Here is a 19865-nt window from a genome sequence, read left to right on the forward strand (position 1 = left end):
TTTATTCTGAAAGTAAGACAATCAACCGCCTCCATGAAACCACACCAACGTACACAAACATCCACAAATAACAGGACTAGTCTTATTAAAATACGCAGCCACCGCGGGGTCCTTGGCAGGTATTTTATTTCATATATAGACGCTTTCTGTAATCAAATGTGAGTGCAATCAAACAACAGCAATACAAACATTACCAATGCAGTCTGAGAACCAGGAACAGGGTTAAAACAGGGAGTTCACTCACTCTACACAGCGAGCAGCTAGTAACCTCATGGACAACATAAAAAAAAAAAAACACTTTCCCCTGTCAGGACAGTGCGCTGTCATGTGTACCTCCAACTGTGATGGCAAAGAGAGAGGTGGGGAAGGAAAGGAAGTCCAAACAGTGATACAACAACCTCCCCACCCCAGCCCACCACCTCACCTCCATGAGTCCAACTTGCACTCGGCTCTTCAGTAAACTAAATAACCTCCCATTCCCGCCCCCCCATCATGATTATCATCGTCATCATCCTAATTGTATCAGCAAAGATGGAAAGGAAAAAAAAAAAAAACTAAACAAAAACAAAAAACTCACAAGCCCAGAGGCCCTTCAGGTTCAGTCAGTCTTAACCAATGGCAGTCCATCTGGGTTGACGAGAAAACCATGTAGCTGCACATGTAGAACCAAAGTCCTCATGCAGTGCCCTGCGAAGGTGGCACATCACATACGTGCACAGGTGGAAGCAAGGGGTAGGTGGGGCGCTTATGATGTTGGTGTGCCTGTGTGTGTTAGAGAGAGAGTGTGTGTGTGTGTCTTTAAAGAGGGGAGAAGCAAGGGTGTTAGGCAATTATCAGACCCAGGAGCACGAAAAAGAAAAGAAAAAAAAAAAAAAACAAATGTCCAGGAGAAGAAGAATTACATATAAAGTCTTTTTCCACCGTCTGACTTCTCTTGGCCCTCCGTGAAACACTCACAAACTCATCTCTCACATACAAACACACACAAATTATAGGTCCTCATGTCATTGTGAAGTCAGGTGTTCAATGTCAACATTCAACAAAAGAAAAGGAAAAAAAAAAAAAAAACACCTCAATGGTAAAAATCATCTCTACCATCACAATGCTTCAGTTCATAAAATCTTGACATGTCTGAAAAGTGATTTTGTTTTTCCTCCGGGTTTAAAGCAGTATGCATGTGTGTAGTTGTTGTCGTTTGTCGTCTTTGTCCCACTGCTGCAAACACGCACGCACGCACGCACGCACACACACACGCACAACCAACATACGCACACTCACGCACTCCAACACACACCACATGTCCTCTTTTTAGTGGAGAAAGACATGGCGCTATGGAGAGACACTCCTCTGGGCGGATACACCGATCACCAGGAGGAGACGGAGGGTCGTTGCCACGGCTACCAGGGGTCCTCCAACTCACCGGCACTCTGGGTGTGTTAAAAAGGAAAAGAGATAGAGAGATGTGCGTTAGTTTATTTTTGTTGTTGTTCTTACTGTCTTCCACTGCAAACAGAAAAGATACAGCTTGTTTTGCCTCTACGTATTCTAAGGACAGAGAACAGTTCCTCTAAATTATAAAAAAACTTTATCAGATATTTCAGTGACTTTTCGTGACATAGAGCTAGTTTCAAGTATAAAACCACACTACTTTCTGCTTTCTGAATCCTGAATAATACATTTTCAAGGTGCCTACTTTGGTAGAGGACTAAAGAAAAACAAAAACAACTGTGCAGCCTTTTTACACTGAGCGGTACTGATACACGACACAAAATCATAGCATACCTCAAATCATTTTTATTTGTTCATTTGTCATTTTTAAATGTGTGGGACTGATTTGGTCCACATAAGCCCATACAAATACAACTCAGACACAAACAACGCACGCACACGCACACACACACACACACACACACGCACACACGCACAAAGTGTTTAGCATAACTTCCCCTCTTGATAGTTAAGTGCCTTAGATACTGTAAAAGATAAGTGCAGTGCATGCATTACCAGAGTTATTGGGTACCAGGTATTATACATACTCCCTCCACCTGCTGTCAAAGAGGAAGAATAAACACTGTCCACAATGAGGTAAGAGTTTCATATTGTGTCATTTTAAACAACGTCATAACCTGAAAGGAATAAAATGTGCCCTACGGGGCTTTTTACTAAGTTGTGAAACTCGAAGCCACAGTTAATACCAGCATCTGGCAGCATGAGCCCTGGGAAATGTGTTTGTGTACATACATGTACAGTAATACTTCAGCTACACTCTGAACTCACAACTCTCCCACATAGTACAGATTCAGTGACATCATTGACTGACTGTTCAGGTGCTGGACTGCGTATTAGAGCCACGCTATAGTAACAGTACAACCTCAGGGACCTAATATTGGATACGGTCCAACATTTCGGTGATGAGGTGCAGCCTGTAAAACAAGTGTCGGATGGAGTGATACGTTTGTGGTCCTAATCACCCATCTAGCACCATCCTCAGGTCAAATATTCCACTGGTCTCACATCAGTTCATGACTGAGACCCTCAGAAAGTTGTCTTACTAACTAAAAATACCAAAACATACTCAGGAGCAAATCGTCACCATTTCAGTGGCCCACAGTAACAGTATCCCACGGTAGGTCAACTGTATGTATGTTTGACAAACAACGCGTTAGCCTGAGGGTGTCGCCAGGTCAAAGGCCATATTGTTAGTCAACCTAAGCAAGTTAATCGCCATTTTTTTTTTTTTTTTTTATCTCAAACCCATCCAGCTCAGCTCTACATAGTCTGACTCAGGCTAACTTTCACCTGTCTGAGATACATCTTGACAAAGCTGTGTTGTGACAGGAATACATACAACAGCATGTTTCCAGGGCTGACAGTCGCCCAGCTCTGTTATCATCAACAGGACTTATAGTAGTCTACAAGCATATATGCAGATATGTAAGCATTTAAGCACGCAAACATTAGCAGACCAATATCACAACAGCAGCTCTGTTCAATTATGTCATCTGCTGCCTAAAACCCAACTAAGTGGTTTCATGTGTCTCAACTGAAGCACTAATCTCATTTGTGTCACCTCACTCTGCAACTCCAAGCAGCAACAAACATGTTTGACTAATTCTAGCTTTCTCATAAGTTAGTGCAAGCAGCTAATAATGACAAGCAGGAAGTCGGTCCTGTTTGTAGCTGTTTCTTTTAACCATGACAGCTGCTTGTTGGCAAAAACCTCACATAGCCGAGTCTGAGTGCCTCAGACAAAAACCAAACACAGAACTACACAAAGGATGATGGCTTTATAATCTGGAAATAATATGAACTTTAATCTGGCGACACTATATCCAGTCATTTTCAAATCTTTTTTTTTCTTGCTGATGTGTAATGAACACTACAGCCTCAGAGGGGCACTAGCCTGGCTTTAGCGTCAATTTCATGGCCACTTCAATTGCATGATATCACAATAGTTAGTTTTTTTAGTTTTGAGAGTTACTGACACATTTACAGCCACCTGAGTAACAGCAAAGAGGAACAAACTTCTTTGTGCGCAATTGTGAGGCAGTGCAATAAACTGTGATGTTGAATTACAGGTGCGGTAAGAGAATGACTTAAATGAACCCTTATTTAAACTACAAATATACACCCACCTACATAAGCATCCCGTCTGTGGTTCAGCTGGTCAGTGATTGAAACAACCCCAACATCACTGAACATGTTAATCAACACAGATTTCTCATGCAGACACACACACACACACACACACACACACATACACACAAACAAACAAAAGTGTGTTCTGAGTCTGTAGATGGAAGTAGGCCTGGAGACATAGCTGCAGCTCAGAGTGTCTCCTCTCCTTGTCTTTGTCAGTTTGTCCACTGTAAGCAGGTGTGTGGGGGGGTGGGGGGAGTGAAGCTGAGGGAGGGGAGCAGGAGTCAGGTGGGAAATCAGCCAGAAGCCAACATGAAGGCCATGGTGTACAACGTTCATTTATTTGCTTCGCAAGCCACTTTTGAACTTAAAAATAATTGGTTTTGACTATTTGCTATTGTAAACACAAATGTGTGTGGTCAAGTTTTAAAAGTGGCTGGCAATTTTGGGGAATCCAAGCTGAGGCAGTCAAAGGACAGAGGAAACAAATCAGAGTCCTCATCAGGCAGACAGTATGTATCTGGCTGGGAGACAGAGCTTGAATAGACACAGGGGGCCATTTTTATATCCAGCAATTATGATTTCATTAATATTTTCATAAATGGCATTGGCAGCTGGAAATGCCCAATGTGTCCATTTAAGTTCTGTGATGAGGGAGAGAGGAGAGGTCATTGCGCATCTGATCAGAGCTCTGGGTCAGACGGGTAGATGGGTGGGTAGGTGCACGGGCTCAGTCAGAGGAGGGACCAAACTCAGGGGCGGGCGCATCTTGGCTGGCCTCCAGCTCTGCAGTGGCAGGTGAGGGCGGGGGCGAGGGGGGAGAGGGAGGGGAGGTGGGCTGCTCCTGGCCGTCGCCAACGTTGTCGCCTGAGGTCCTCCTGCACTCCCCTGCTCCCTGGACAGCGCTCTCCCCCCGCAGGTGGTAGGCGGCAAGGGACTCCTCCAGCACCGCGCGGTACTGCCCCCGATGATGGAGGCGGAACTGCCGCAGTGCCTCCAGCAGATGAGCCGCCGTACTGCCACCTCCCTCCTCACTCTCCTCCTCTCCCCCCGCACAGGCCTGAGGTGACACGCCAGGGGTCAGACTCTGCAGGCACGCTCCATGGTCAAAGACACACATATACATCTAACAAGCAGCGGCACAATACTCACATCGTTGTCACACATATCTACCACACACTAGCGAGACAATGTCAGAGAAATTCTTGCACCAGTTGGACAAGCCCATGCAAGCGCTACCTCTGACCCCGTGACCAACAACTCTTTGTTATATTCGCTGTATGGTGTAACAGAGAGAAAGTGGTTGGTCAGCACCCACACAGCCCAGAAGAAAGAGCCTGCAAGTCAACATTCAGCTGACATTAATAAAGCAAATACACTAACATGCCTTCATGCATCATCATCACATCCAGACTGTTCAGGCCCCAATGAGATCGTTTCCTCAGGAGAGCGTTTAAAAAGTGTGTTGCCTTTACAGCTGTTTATTTAAGCAATATCCTCTGACTACAACCACGAGTTTCCTACAGTATTAACAGAATTTGTGACTTATCGATCTAATGATTATGTCAGTGCTCAAAATATGTAGCTGGTTGTAAACAGTTGATCTATATGTGTACTTACTTAAGGTCTTTTGAAGCATCTATTTATTTTTTTATTTACATCTTGAGAGCCAGATTGCACACTTAATATTTTAAATTAGACCATAAAAAAAAAAATGTACGTACAAAAAGCAATTCAAATACCACTCTGGGAAAACATTAACAAGACAACTGAGATACTTTATATTGCTATTGTATTTCATACATGTTGAAAAATGTTTCTGGGAATGCAACTAATCAGTCATTCTAACCAAAATGGTTTGGAAAGAAAGGAAGAAAGAAAAAAACAAAACTGCAATGATGCAAAGCTGAATAAAAAATAAAAGAAAAATAAAGAATAAAAAAAGAAAGACCAAAAATTTTACGCCAAGTGAATTATTTCTTCAGAGCTTAATTATTTGTTAATCAATAAATCTCCACAAAAACAATGACCCAAAGCCTCTTAAACAAGTCCTGTAACAACCCGTAATGTTTCTGTTCATGGCAGTGCTTCCATAAGTGCCTGTATTTATTTATGTGAATGATAACATTGCCATTCAAAGAATTGACTTAAAATCTTTCATACCCGTTCGTCAGCATCAAGAACTGCATATACATAATTTAAGAAGATGGTATTAATTGTTCTTGAAAGTTTGGATACCACAGTTGGTGTATTTACACAAGACATATTTTCAGCTCTAAAATTCAGATGTTTTTAATCCAGGTAAAGCTGGACTGCTGGTTAAAACATGCTTTGCTGAGGGGTTCAATAGGTTTATGAAGTTCCTGCTATATATCCTGTTTCAAATATAAATACAAATTGAAGCTGACCTCAATGACATTCAATGCTTTTCAACATGGAATGAAGTGAGTTTCATGGAGCCTGCAGAGGCTATTCTGTTTAGTCTCTTCTCCACTCTCTTTCACACTTTAACACACATTCATATTCTCTCACTCTAAGAAACACACACACACACACACACACACAGACACACACAAAAAAAAAAGAGTGTCCTTGTCTGGGCTGGTGTGTGTTTAATAGGTCATATTAAGGGTGGGGTGGGGTGAAAGGTTGAAGAGGTGAGGGGTTTAGAGAGAGATCAACTCACGCCTTCCTCTTCTCTGTGAGGGTTCAGCTTGTTGTACACCGCCTCGATCACACTGCGTCTGCAGACACACACATCTCAGTTTAGTGGAGAGAATAACACCACCCAGCATAATATAAACAGTCTCTGTTCATTCTTTGCAAATGTATATTGATTGAGATTATAAATGGAACCAAGGAAGCAGCTGAGTGGATACTTTAGTATTGAGCATTAAGAGACTACTCTACTCTTTATTCATACAGCCATTAATGTGTTTTCATGAGGGTTATTTGTAAGTTCTTATGTGCTCGTCCATTTCTACTTTTTATTTAATGGAGTGGGTGAAAATAGTTTGGGAAGGATTCTGACAAACAGTGAGACCGTATTTGAATAGTTGAAAGCTTTCTTTCCTCCATGTAGAAGGATTAACGGGAACTGGACTCACCGGAATCACCCCAAGATCAACTGCCTGATAACTAATGACCAACTGATGACCATGCCCACATATTGTGTCACATTAGTACAACTATGTAGAAACTTTTATTTCAATTATTAATCTGTAGCTCTACAAATAGCTTCACAACTTCCTATAGCATATAACTGCTAATCAGGTGTTATAATTATTATTTTAATATATTCAGCTGATAATATATGTTCAAAGTACGTAACACGCAGTTTAAATGTTGTCCATAAGTGTGTATTTACTTGCTGGCCAGGCCGCCACCAGGTGGAAGATTGGGGATGTTCTCTGTGGCAATGCTCCTTAGGACAGACACCAGGTCAGGGACTCCCGTCTCCCCACAGTTTCCCAGTAGCTCTACACACAAGCACAAAGAAGACAAGTGGTTTGTTAGAGGTTATGGCCCATGAGGCAACATTTCAGTACATTAAAAACCACCACTTTTCTCTGCACAGGCTGAGAAAGTACCCGTAGTCATGGAAAAATAAGACACACCAATTATTTCGAATTGCAGCACCACTGACTGGGTAGCAGACAGATTTCAAATATTTGTACTACCCTAAAGAATGTTTATTTTGTTCTGGTTATGCGCACAGAGACTAAGCACAGTATGCGGCCACTTGTTTTACTTAACTAAAAAAAAAAAATATATAGAACGATATTTTGGGGAAATAAAAACTTTTTCAAAGAAGCAGAGTGTCAACAGTATGAAATAATCCAATACTAACTTCAAATACAGCACATCAGACATGAAAGTTCAAATAGCTGCTTGCACTACTCTACTAGCTGCAAACACATTGAAACTAATAATCATCCACGTGGTTTAGTCATTGTGGTGAACACCATGATAAATGCATGCTCTCAGTCTGTTACGTTAATGTGTGTGAAGGTGTGGATGTACTGACCCTCAACACGGGTCTCCAAGTATTTATCCAACTCCTCTTCTTTCTTCAAAGCCTCTTCTGAGACCTTGGGAGCTCCAGGTAAACACACCAACACCACACTCATGTTGTCCCTGCTCCCCTGTAGAGATAAATACAGTCAAGTGAAATATATCTGCTATATATGGTATATATTTAGATTATTTTATTGCGTGTGGAATTCTTTTTTAACTTTGACACAATATAGTTCAGATCGACATGTTAGTGATGTTTTGGTTAACTGACCCCAAAAAACAGGAGCTTCAGACAATCAAAGAAAGAGAAACAAGAAACAAGAAAAAATCGTAAATTTAGTTCTGTCTGGTGTCTAGTCTTTTATACCTCATTAGATAGCAAGATAGGGTATGATACACTATATTTTCCTTTACTTTTTCTTTACAATCACACAATGCAAAAAGGTGAGTATGATCTCAATAATAATGCAATAGATTGTTCACTGAAAAATTGCCAGCTTCGGCTCTGTTGATTTGACTATTCGCTTTAGACAGCACACTAGTTGGAATTCACAGGAAACAGACATCTACAGCCAAGAAAGTAGATGTCTGGCCTCAAATCAATGGATGGTCACGTTGTCACTACCATGAAAAAGTCAATGTGGTCGTAGAGTAAGTTTCTCTAAGTGTGCAGTGTCACATAATTGACAAAAGACAGCCACAGACGAGATTGATGACAGCGTGAGATTGTTAAATGACCCATTCACTAAAGTAGAAATAACCAGGGAGCTGTGGACTCGCTGGTTATTGGTAAAAAACCCCAGACAAAAAAATAAGAAGAAGAAGAAAGGCATTGAAGGAAAAGTCTGAGATGTAGACTATTGGCTAGGATCAGTTCAGGCGAAGATTTGATTCTTGTCTCATCTTGGGTCGATAACTGAGGAGGCCAATAAAGATGGACTGATCACAATAGTGATGCATTATTCAGCATGTGATCTGTCAGGTCTCATGCTGTTAGACGTTCTGTGGAAAGTTAAATGGTTTCTCTAACACTGTGATGTCATTCTCCATCCCCTACATTGGTATAATTGGCCAGTCTACATTATACACCTCTAAACAAATAATACTGGTAGTATTTAGTTTAAATACAATATTTTCTCATTATCACAGAAAAATAAGCAAGATAACTGATCAAACAGGAGTCAAGTCTCTTCAACAATTTTCAAAAAAGAGAGTGAAATGAGATTCCTGAACTTATTTACTTTTCCCCCATCAGTATCACTAGGATATTGTTTAATCCAATACAGCTGGACTTAACTGAAAACCATTTTTTAATCAAAGTTGGAGTGTTATGTTCCATTGCTCTAGTTTAAGAGACAAGTTTTCAGCACATAACTATAAAAATAAAAAACCTTCACCTCAAATGTGTCAGAATGTGTGTGGGGGAAATACAGCTTACCTTATGCAGACAGGTGTCCACCACTGAGTTACAGACTTTCTCCAGGTCATCACACACCAGGAGTCGTGAGCGGACAAATTCACACAGCTCCTCGTTGGACATGACATCCCAGATTCCATCACATGCCAGCACCACAAACTCGTCACCCTCCGCTGCTCGCTCCAAAACACACACCTCAGGCTCAGGGCTCACCAGCTGCTCCGTGGGGCCCTTACCATCCACACATTTGTAGTCGTAGTCCCCTAGGGCCCGGGACACAGCAAGGGAGCCGTTTACCCTCTGGATCATGACTGAGCCGCCGGCGTTCTGGATGCGCTCCTTTTCACGGGGGTTGCAGGGCTTGTGGTCCTGGGTAGAGAAGCCCACCTTGCTGTCTCGACTCAGCACGGCCCGCGAGTCACCGCAGTTAATGAAGTAGAGGTGAGTCGGGCTAAGCAACACGCACACTGCTGTTGATCCGCTGCGGTCCAGGCCCTGCCGCAGGTCAGTGAAGCTGCGCATGTACTCGTCAATGTTCAGGAAGCCTGAGCGGATGCCGTCCTTCACGCCTTCCACAGAGCCCGGCCCTGAACCGAAGTCAGCCCCCCCTGACAAGATGTGCTCCAGCAGGTGGCCGGAGCAGTAGTTGGCCACCCGGGAACCTGCATGGCCATCGTAGACAGCAAAGAAGGACCAGTCGGTGAGTCCGTGAGGAAGACCCACCACAGCTGTGTGGGCGTCCTCCATCTCCACCCGCCACCCCTGCATGGAGCTCAGGCCATAACGCAGCCCATTGCCCTCACCGTGGGCACTATGCTTCTCTGTCTTCGGCTTGTCCAGGAATGCACCCATTGCTGCCTATAGCTGGAGATGGATTAAGCAAAAAGAAGCAGGAAATTAAAACATTGCAAATGTAGTTAGTGAAAAAAAGTACATACTTTCAAAAGTAAATCTATGGCATTTTGAAATTCCCACATATATTATTTCAGCTTCAAAATTAGGTATCCAGGATATAATTATTCCTATTATCAATAAGGGCAACCTTTGTGTGTTATGATTCACAATTTCAAAATAGAAATTCAAAAGGAGGGGGGAGGGAGCAGTTGCCTCCCTGCACAGGTAACTTTGAAAAAGTTTCAGAAAAATGTGAGTAAAATTCAAACCTTTTGTCCAACCTGCAGTATTTGAAATGATCACATTATATTTAATGGCCTAAACTAACCTGTGGGCCTAAAAGTTTGTCTGTAAATCACACATTTTTCCACCGGTGTCAGTAGTTCAGTAGGCTGCCTCTCACTATTATAACCGAGTGCTTTTAATTACTTAATGGATGGTGAGAGCCAGGGATCCTGACAACAAGACAAAGATAGCAGAGGAGGAACCACAGAGCTGAGCTCTAAAGCTTATTTGAGCACCCAGAGCTTCTTTCACTCTCAACACGATAAGTAATAGTATTATTTAACTTGCTGGAGAGAAAAAGACAAGCATTACTGAATCAGCAAAGTCCGAATTTCTTTTGGCCAAGAGCTCAACAGCAATGTGATCAGATTTGAGAGGGTTGGCATTGGGGCTTTACTTAAACTTGGTCCATTGTCAACTACATGAACACTTGGAGCATTAACCAATCATTTAACAAAGGGTTTAATTACTGATGGTGATATTTTGTGAGGCAAAACAAGTCATCTCTGGTCTGTCAGTTGGGGGAATCTTGGCAGCAGTCTAAGAGCTAACAAGCTCATCATCTCCCAATTCACTTGGTTTGGATGACTGAACTTCTTGTCTAAAAACTGAAACTTACTTGTGATAATTCACAAACGCAGAAAGGGAAGAGAAACCTTTCCAGACTGTGAGAGGGATTAAATATTCGGTAGTTGAAGAAAAGGAGAAACATTAGATGAAAAATGCTTTTGTCCAAGGTACAGATGTAACAATAATACTTCAACATGACTGTTAGGCTTTCAAATGTGGAATGTATATATAAGTGTGGATAAATGTATATTTAATTTGCCTTAAAAAGCCTGATTGCACTTCCTGGTCCTCACTCTGGCCACATTGAATAATGGCACTTCATTTTTTCCATCACACCAATCATTTCTGATTTAAATGTCAACAAGTGCTGCAGCATGGAGTTACTTCAACCATCTATTGCTTAGTCTGGGTTTTAGCTCTCATAAGATCTTGAAATCAATAAAGGAAAAAAAAAAAAATAATGAAAACACCCTGTATGCGTCTTCAACATACTGATTTCTCACTCCGCATAACCTCCCACATGAGTGCACATACGGTATGACAGGCGTGTGCCCAAAAAAGGCTGGTACATACAAGGAGAGTGACTAAAGCTGGTTTCACAGGAAAGTGTGTGTGTGTGTGTGTGTGTGTTTCTGTCTGCTCGGCGCATGTCCACTGGTGTCATGGTCTATGTGCGAGAAAAAGGCGCTCTATAAATACGCCAGGCTGGTTTAGATTTCATGTCCAGGGTGGGGCAGTGGGCCACACCATTCACATCTCTAGTGCTCTCCAACTAAATGATTATATCAACAGAATTCCCTCAATGAAGCCTCCACCAGCCGCTGAGATTCAAAAGCAGCTTCTTGGTTCGTATTTGATAAGAAAGTGTCAAATATGTGTGTGTGTGTGTGTGTGTGTGTGTGTGTGAAAAATAAATCTGTTATGTTCACCAGCACTGATTCTCTCTAAAAATAAAACAAACACACCGCGATCGCCTAGCAACCACCCACCCTGCAGTGCAAACATCCAAGCTAAGCTTCATTCAGCGACATCCCCCTCTCCGAGTCTGCCTCACTTGCTTGCTCGCTCACACACACACACACACACAGCTGCCTGGTAGAGAGGAAAGGGGAGCTGCATCATCCATCCATTAAAGCAGTTGCAGCGGTGAGACTCTGAAAGGAGACTCCTTTCAGACTGCAAGAACACATGCAGATACTATGAGATTTCTCCGGCTGACAACACTACGATAAACCAGGACTGCAAACACACACACACACACACACAAAAATATACATCTCCACCGAGACGTCACACAAAAACCACGAACTCTCAGCCACTTAACCCCCTCCAAACTGCTGTCACCCACGTTGTAACCGCAGGTGAAAACTAACACCCCCGATGCTCAGACGCATGTCTGCCAAAAACCACTGGCTACAAAGAGGGAAGTGGAAGGTTGGGGATTACATAATGCTGCAGAGAGCTCGAGTGCTGCTCTGGAAGCAGGCACACTCACACAAAACAGTTAATGCTCTCTCAGAAGAGAGTTTAACACAAAGCCCCCAGCGCTATGCAAGTGTACACAACAATATGTTGCAAATCACTAGGCCTGTAGGTTTATATTTAACTTCCATGACAACTAGACAACCAAGGATACAACAGCTTACCAGATTTTGATTAGATTATAGTCAGAGTGTCTGAGTCAACTTTTTTTCTTTTACTTCTCAGACATACCTTACATTTAGGTAATGGAACTGGGCACATTAAGGGCCTTTTACGGAAACTTTCAACCCTCTTAGTTTGCACTGGCAACTTAAATTATTCTGAGCATTGTTTTAGTATTGCTTTCATCAATGTCTATTTCCTCCTCAAAAATTATGTGGGTAACAACACAATGCTGACAAAGAAATTTTAGCAAAAGTTTTAGACCAAAATGTTCAAATTGATTTCCTCCCTCACAAGAAAAAATAACCAAGAAGGCGAGTGAATAATCCAGTTGTGATCAAATTAGCCAAGCTAAATGAATATTATGGCAGCAAATTTTTTTGTTGTGAAGATGGTCTTTTTAAGCCAAACCTGAGTGATTCTTGTCCACCTTAAGACTCACCCTGAAACCAACAAAACAGTAGATCAGCAGAAAAAGGGCTATTCATGAAACACTTCTAACATCTCAGTTCAACAACAACAACAACAACAAAAAAAAAAACAACCTAGCAAACAATACACTATACAAAGCATTTTCCTTCAACAATCCCGCGATTATCAAATTATCCAGGCGGCTTAAAAGAAAAATCACCGCTCTGTCTCAGCATTTTCACTTTGCTGTGGCTCTTTCATTGGTCCAGTCCCTGTGATGGGTTGAGGGAGTGATGACCGTCTAAAGGCAAACACCCATTAAATGTGACACGGTCATATGATATTTCAACACAGAGAAGTTGCACCTGAACGCACCATTAACTTAGCCAACCCAGAGTGGACTGTGGTAGCGTGGGCTACAGAAGATACACCAGGTCACATTTCACTGCCGCATTTGGAGAAGTGTCTGGAATGGAACAGCCCTGTCGAACTGTTATGACGTACTGAGTCTTGAAATATGGACTCTGAAGTTGGCAACCCTGAATTGGGACACAGCTTTTGTTGTGTAATTGGTCCCCTAAGCAACGATAATGACTTGTACAGCTACACCTTTTTTTTTTTTGCATCTGTTCTTCCATATTTACATATATCCTTTTATCTTATCCGACACTCCTGCTTAAACCATTTTATACTGCCTTTTTACATTTCTTTTATTACACACAGAGCAAAGGTGCACAAGTTGAACATGTAACACTTCAATATACTTTATTGACCATCAATTTCTTCATCTCCTCTCTTATACAGTAATCCGAAGTGGAGTGCTTCTATTGCTGCCCATACAGCTCCTGTCCTGAATCATCGCTGTCAATGGAAATCACTCCAGTGCAACTTGCTCTTGTGCATTTTTTTCCCCTTCAACGGTCGATATAGTTTTCTCTTAATGACTGTGAGATACCAGTGTATTACACTGAAACATAAACTCAAATGATAAAATGCTGTCAGGTGTAACTGTAATGTTCAATGATACGTTAATGGTGACACTGAAAAAGATCTCTGCAATTATTGGTGGAAAAAGCATCAACATGAAAGGATGCAAAGACAGTTCAAATTCAGCAACAGCTTAAACGTCCGAGTTGGTTGCATGTGAAAATTTGTGTTGAATGCTTTACAAGCTGGAACCAGGAATATGGATATTCGTAGATTCATATAAAAAAATTCTTTGATTGTCAAAGTTACACATTAATGCAGTCCATCAAATAACTGATTTGTTAACTCACCTCTCTAAAGGCAATCAAACACATTTTGTAACAAAAGGATCTCCATTCAGGAAAAAACTCAGCTAAACAAACCATATAGTACATTCCATCTTAAAACCAAGATCTGTTTTAATGAGTGGCACATGGAAGATCTGGTATGCAGAAACATATTCAAGTCTGGCAATCATCTTAAAATGTAAACAATGCAACTTGAGAAACTATTAATACATATGAAGTTGCTAAATGCTATATTTTCAGATTCTGAAGTTTTACGTTAAAGACCAATGCTGATTGATTGAAAATACCAAAATCGGTCTTTGCATTTGCACCTGTTCTCAGTAAATTCTAGGATTATTAGCTCACTTTGGGTATTCTGCAACAAATGCTTACATCACTGCTTCATCATTGCTTTGTGTTCTAACAGATATTATCTCTGGCTATAAGATGGGAGGATGCAGAAGTTGAGTGACCTCTGTGAATTGCATTTTACTAAGCCTTTCCCTGTCGGGTAGCTTAGTAAATAGAGTGATGTTAACTTCTGGTGTTGTTTGACTGATGTTACTGCCGTGAGAAGAAACTGACTCATCAAATATCTAAGAATGAATTTATTCTACAGTTTGTGAATGACAATCAAATCAGGAGCTCAGTGCCAATATCAAGTCCACAACAGCTTCCAACCATTCCAAGTATATCTTATTAATGAGATCAGCACAAGAAACTTCTACATCAATGGGAGATATTACTCTTCGTATTTATGATAGATAGTAATTGCTCCATGTGAAGAGTTGAGCCAAGGAGATTGCTGTAGTCGGCTAGTCTTCCTTGTCAGACATTTACTTTTTTTAGTTTTTAACTTAAAAGGTCCATCAAAATTTTAAATTAGCTGGATGACCATCTCAAACTCACACTGACTAACTTTCATCTGCACTTCTGTCTTTGCACAGTGACTGCTGGCTCAGATAAGATAATCAGATATTGAACGCCTCCCAAATCTGGCATACAGAGCACTAGCCCAACACTGAATGGTGTCATACACTGATCACCTGCACACCTTATCACAATCTGATACACTTGAGAAGGAGAGCAGGGTAACTGACAGACTCAATGTCAAACGGCAAAATACAAAACTGATAATCAATTGGGAACCACAGGTCTAAGCTTTCTCAACAATATAGGAGGGAAATCTAAGATGAAATTCCCAAACTTAAGGGCAGTAAGAATTCACAACTCTTACGTTTAACCGTCTTAATGTGGAAAGTATAGAGCTTTACTTCACCGAAATGCACATGTAAAGATTTTCTTTGACATGGAGTCAGGCAGCATGCATCAGACATTGGGTGACAACTCTTTGGACTGCTGGTGGAGTCTTAGTTTCAGTCAAAGAAGTATTTTGACACCCAACAGAAGACCCCTGTTTGAACAGAGTCAAACTAGAAGTAAACACACTGTATATGAAGAGTTTAAGACATTCCTATTGCAATATTAAAGGTGGAAGAAAAAACTAATCTGGATAATTGATTGGTCTGATTACTGATTTGGGATGCTGCATAAGGTGACACAAGACACTCATGCCCAAATTTAACGACTGTATTGGCTTAACTTAGCTTCTTTTAAATAGTCTCCAAGTTATGATTGATCACATGTACTTATTTAGCCCAACACTCCTGTATATCTAAGGCGTTCCTGACCAAGCCCATGTTTATGGTCAGGACAAACCCTATAGATTTAAAACAGCTGACCTGTGGCTATGTACATCTTGAATATATGTAATATGTCAACAAAAAGACAAACAAATACATTTAAATATCATCAAACTTGGCCGTACAATCAAACAACTAAGACATAAATTGCAAAACATACACCACTTCTACAATGCTTGAAAAACTGATGAACAGTGTTTGCACTAAAATAAATGGCTATTTACGCATGCTATAATATGCAGTATTTTGTTATCAAAGTTTATTTCCCATTTGTTGTCTGGGGAATTGTTACAACTCTACAATATATATAATGAACCACATGGAAAAACGTTGCACTATATTTTGTTATAACCTTGAATACAACAATCAATAATAAAGATCTCTGATCAGAAATGAATGAAGTTTCTGCGACAGTGAATCATGACTTCTTACAAACACCTCAGACTAAATACTGACTGAGTCTGACAGAGATGATCTTTTGTACTTATAACCACACCGTGTATACAACAACGGTAACAAACAGTGTACATACAACTCACACAACATGCAGTTAATGTGACTTTGGATTTAAGCAGTACTACATGGTTATTTATTTAATGTAATTGGAGCTATGGCTGTCTGTCGCCTTGTGCCTGATTAAATATTATATCATTTGGTTAGAAATATAATTACCAAGCTAACCATTGAAACCCAGATGACAAAGTCCGCTAAGCTGTCATTAGCCGGTTACAGCAAGTGTAGCCTTGTACCGCGCTACATTAGCTTACTTGGGACCAGACTAAGTGCTGGAAATCACCGTGTGGTTTTCGTCCGCTCACATCTGAGTTACTTTAAATCTCCCTTCATTCAGACCCGGCTCGCTAACGTTGGCGGTGGCTGAGTTACTTTGAAACTTGAAACAGATGAAGGAGAAGGAGGAGGAGGAGGAGGAGGATGAAGTGGTGGGGGTGGTGGGGTAGTTTTTTTTTTTTTTGGTTGTTTTTTTTGTTTTGTTTTGTTTTGTTTTTTTTTAACCTCCTAGAAATCTGTCTGTGCCCCGAACGTACATGCACAAACACGGCTCATGTAGCACGAACCAACGCGCTTCTGTGTTAAATACCGATCCACTGACCACATGCTGAACTCCGGGTCCCTCCAACGGAAAGGCCTACTTTCCCCAGAGTGTTGATGTGAGCTAACATTAGCTGGCGTGCTAATGTTAACTTAACAGTTAGCTGTCGTTGGAGCCAACGCTTGTCAAACTCGAGCTAATGACGTTAGCGCACGCAGATAGCATGCTACTTACGTTTTCCTGCTGCTGTGCGAGCGTAGATCCAATCTTGGTCGTTTTCCCGGATTTCTGCCTTTGTGTGAAGATGTGTCGTTAACCTAAAGCTACCTGCGGCGCTAACGTTAGCCGGCTAGCTTATGTTATGTTTCCTTATTTGACAAAAATAATGGAGATTGGCCTCAGATGAGCGGCGATAATTCCTTTCTCGGTGGTTCCCTGCTTGGACAGCGTTGATTTTTACGCATGTTTGACGCCAGTTCTGTCCCTCACATCAAACGAAGACAAATTCCGATCCGTTCCCAAACAAATATGGATACTGAGAATTTGGTGATATTATACAACACTGACAAATCTAGCACTTTCCTCCATTGAAAGGCCAGAGCTATCCTTCGACTTTGGGTGCTGAACAAGAGGAGGTGTTATTTTTGGCATATGCTCGCTGATTGGTCGCGGCGTGTCAACGAAACGTCCTCTAATTGGCTACTTTGTGTGTCAATTAGCTCTGCCCCTGTCCAGAATTTCCTCCTGATTGGTCTGTTTGCCAAAGAGCTATGACGCTCTGGAGCTGGGAGATGTACTTGTAAAATTTACAAGCGTACGCCGGAGCGACTCGCCGTAGGCGGAGACAGGTTTCAAATCAAAATTTGCCACCGCTGTGGTGGCTCGTTTTTTTTTTTGTTTTTGTTTTTTAGCTTAACACGACAATACCTCAAAATTGAAATAACAGAAATGTATGACTCAGTTTAGATGTGAATGTTGTATTATATTGAGTAACTTAGAAGTTACCACACACGATCTGAGTGCCCGCGGGATATATAACAAGCGCAACACGATTCAGGTTCAGCAGGGATGCTTGAATGGGCTCCAGAGGGAGAGTCAGTATCAGCTTCACTGGCCAAGTTGGTATAGACATAAAATGAATTGGATTGTGGTATCATTGGGTTTCTCGTGATACGCAGCATCAACAATACTATCAAGGGAGGTGAACAAACAAGAAACCCAATATTTTTTTACGTTTTAATTAAAAAAACACTTTGTAAGACCTTGTGTTTACCTACAAGTTTTTCTCTGGGTGACTTCAATCAAAATCTCATGCTGCTCTCACGTGTAGTTGTGTCTTGTTAAGTATAAGTTAAGTTAAGTATATTCTATATCTCCTATATTGTATGTGTCTTTCTCCTGATCTTGTCACTTCATCTGGGACAGATTTTTTGGCCCTGCATTGGAGCACAGCACATTGTCATTGTTGTGCAGACCTCAAAGGAAATGACACGGTTATGTCTCCACTGACACTCTGCTGTACTAATAGGAATGTAAAGTGTGTGTGTGTGTGTGTTGGGGGGGGGGGGGGGCATTTATAATCACTCCCACACCCATCTGTACTCATTGCTGAGGCATTGTTCACAGAAACCACAATTTCTGTACAGTGTCTAGTCAAGTGGAAAACAAATAGAGCAAATGGAAACTTCGAGCTCAATCAAGCCTAAAGCACACAACTGCAATAAACACAAACTAATACTGTGCCCGTAGTCAAATTACCTACTAGGAACGGCGAGGAACTTCCCTCGGGGCTGCACAAGTGCTAACAGGTTGTATTTCAGCACATAAAAACTGCACATATTGAACAAAGAGTGGGAGGGACTGGTGTGTTAATAGTAGAAGAACTACTTATTTGGGCAATCTAGCGGGTTAATCTAGCCAGGACTGAACCTGCAAGAAACTGTCCAAACTGCTTGTTGCATTCAAACCAGAAGCATTCATAAATGCACTGGGTGACCTTTTCTCCCTTGGCTTAATACAACAGCCTTGCTAGGTTTTAGGAAAAATGGGAAACAATGCAGGGCATTTTGGTGAAAACGCATTGGATCAGGTGGTTCCCCACAAGTAAGCAGTCACATGTTTAACCTGTGCTCTGCCTGGTCCACATTGGGATATTACTCTCACTGAGCACAGCAACATAAAAGTTATAACAGGACAGCAGCTGTGAATGGATCCAAGTGGTTTAATATAGTTGCCATGGTTGTCAGCCATGTTATGTAGTGTGGAAAAAAGTATAACTTTACCCAGAAGTCAAACAAGTTCTACATACAATTGTCAAGAACCAGACTGCTTTTTGCAACATTTGAAATGTATATGTCTGCCTATAGTCTGATGATTAGTTGAGTCCAGACATCATCAGTGTTGCTTTTTATGAACTCAGTGTCGGGTGTATAAAAATATTAAAGTAAAAGAGAATTTGACCTTTTGCTCCGCATTGCTCATGTCTCAAATAACCATGTCATACTAATAAATACAACACAATGTAATCTGCGGAAGGACCCATGAGAGTGAAGCTCAGACTTCAGCTCCTTTCTGTGAAGTGGACTTGGTGTTAAAGTTGGATTTCTGAAGCAGTTCTGTACCTTTGCTCTTCAGTGTAAGGGCCTTTGACCCAATTTTAATGCAAAAGGCGGGGTCAAAGCTTATGCACATGAAAATTCAATATGAGAACTTTGATGTCTCTTGATTTTTGAGAAGCCTGAAGATGTTCTGATCCCACCACACTATGAATAAAAAACTGGATCAACAAAGACATGCAAAGAAACAAACGCAGGCTGGAGTGAATAGAACTGCAGTGGGGAGATTAAAGCTCAGAGTTTAAGTACATGTATAAAGATGTTTAGTTAGATAGTATATCAGTAAATCAGTGTGTGTGATGGCAGGATGGGGAAAGCGGGGTTTATCCGTTGTTATTTTGTGTTTCTCCCTCAGGATTAGACTTG

General features: G+C 41.3%; 1 protein-coding gene across 3 annotated transcripts; it reads right to left on the minus strand.

Annotated features, from left to right (window-relative positions):
- Nucleotides 1-544: 544 nt before the first annotated feature.
- On the minus strand, nucleotides 545-17505 carry ppm1bb (protein phosphatase, Mg2+/Mn2+ dependent, 1Bb). Of its 3 annotated transcripts, none has more exons than XM_029527777.1 (6): nucleotides 17119-17505; nucleotides 9095-9937; nucleotides 7667-7784; nucleotides 7007-7118; nucleotides 6326-6383; nucleotides 545-1427 (listed from the first exon to the last, which is right to left on the minus strand). In XM_029527777.1, the coding sequence occupies exons 2-6, from the start codon at nucleotides 9923-9925 to the stop codon at nucleotides 1398-1400; spliced, it is 1149 nt and encodes a 382-aa protein (XP_029383637.1). In that variant the 5' UTR covers nucleotides 9926-9937; nucleotides 17119-17505; the 3' UTR covers nucleotides 545-1397. The 3 variants fall into 3 exon arrangements, with proteins under 3 accessions (XP_029383637.1, XP_029383636.1, XP_029383635.1); XM_029527776.1 differs by lacking the exon at nucleotides 545-1427 and adding an exon at nucleotides 2704-4699; XM_029527775.1 differs by lacking the exon at nucleotides 545-1427 and adding an exon at nucleotides 2704-4726.
- Nucleotides 17506-19865: the final 2360 nt, after the last annotated feature.

The sequence above is a fragment of the Echeneis naucrates genome, chromosome 19 (assembly GCF_900963305.1).
Source record: "Echeneis naucrates chromosome 19, fEcheNa1.1, whole genome shotgun sequence".
NCBI lineage: Eukaryota > Metazoa > Chordata > Actinopteri > Carangiformes > Echeneidae > Echeneis > Echeneis naucrates.

What these genes read in the sequence shown, in the direction of transcription:
- ppm1bb (XM_029527775.1), bottom strand. Translation starts at nt 9,925, where the DNA reads ATGGGTGCATTCCTGGACAAGCCGAAGACAGAGAAGCATAGTGCCCAC. An exon ending in TGGACACCTGTCTGCATAAG is followed by an intron (nt 7,785 to 9,094) that starts GTAAGCTGTATT and finishes TTATCTCTACAG; the next exon opens with GGGAGCAGGGACAACATGAG. An exon ending in GGTGGCGGCCTGGCCAGCAA is followed by an intron (nt 6,384 to 7,006) that starts GTAAATACACAC and finishes GTGTGTCTGCAG; the next exon opens with ACGCAGTGTGATCGAGGCGG.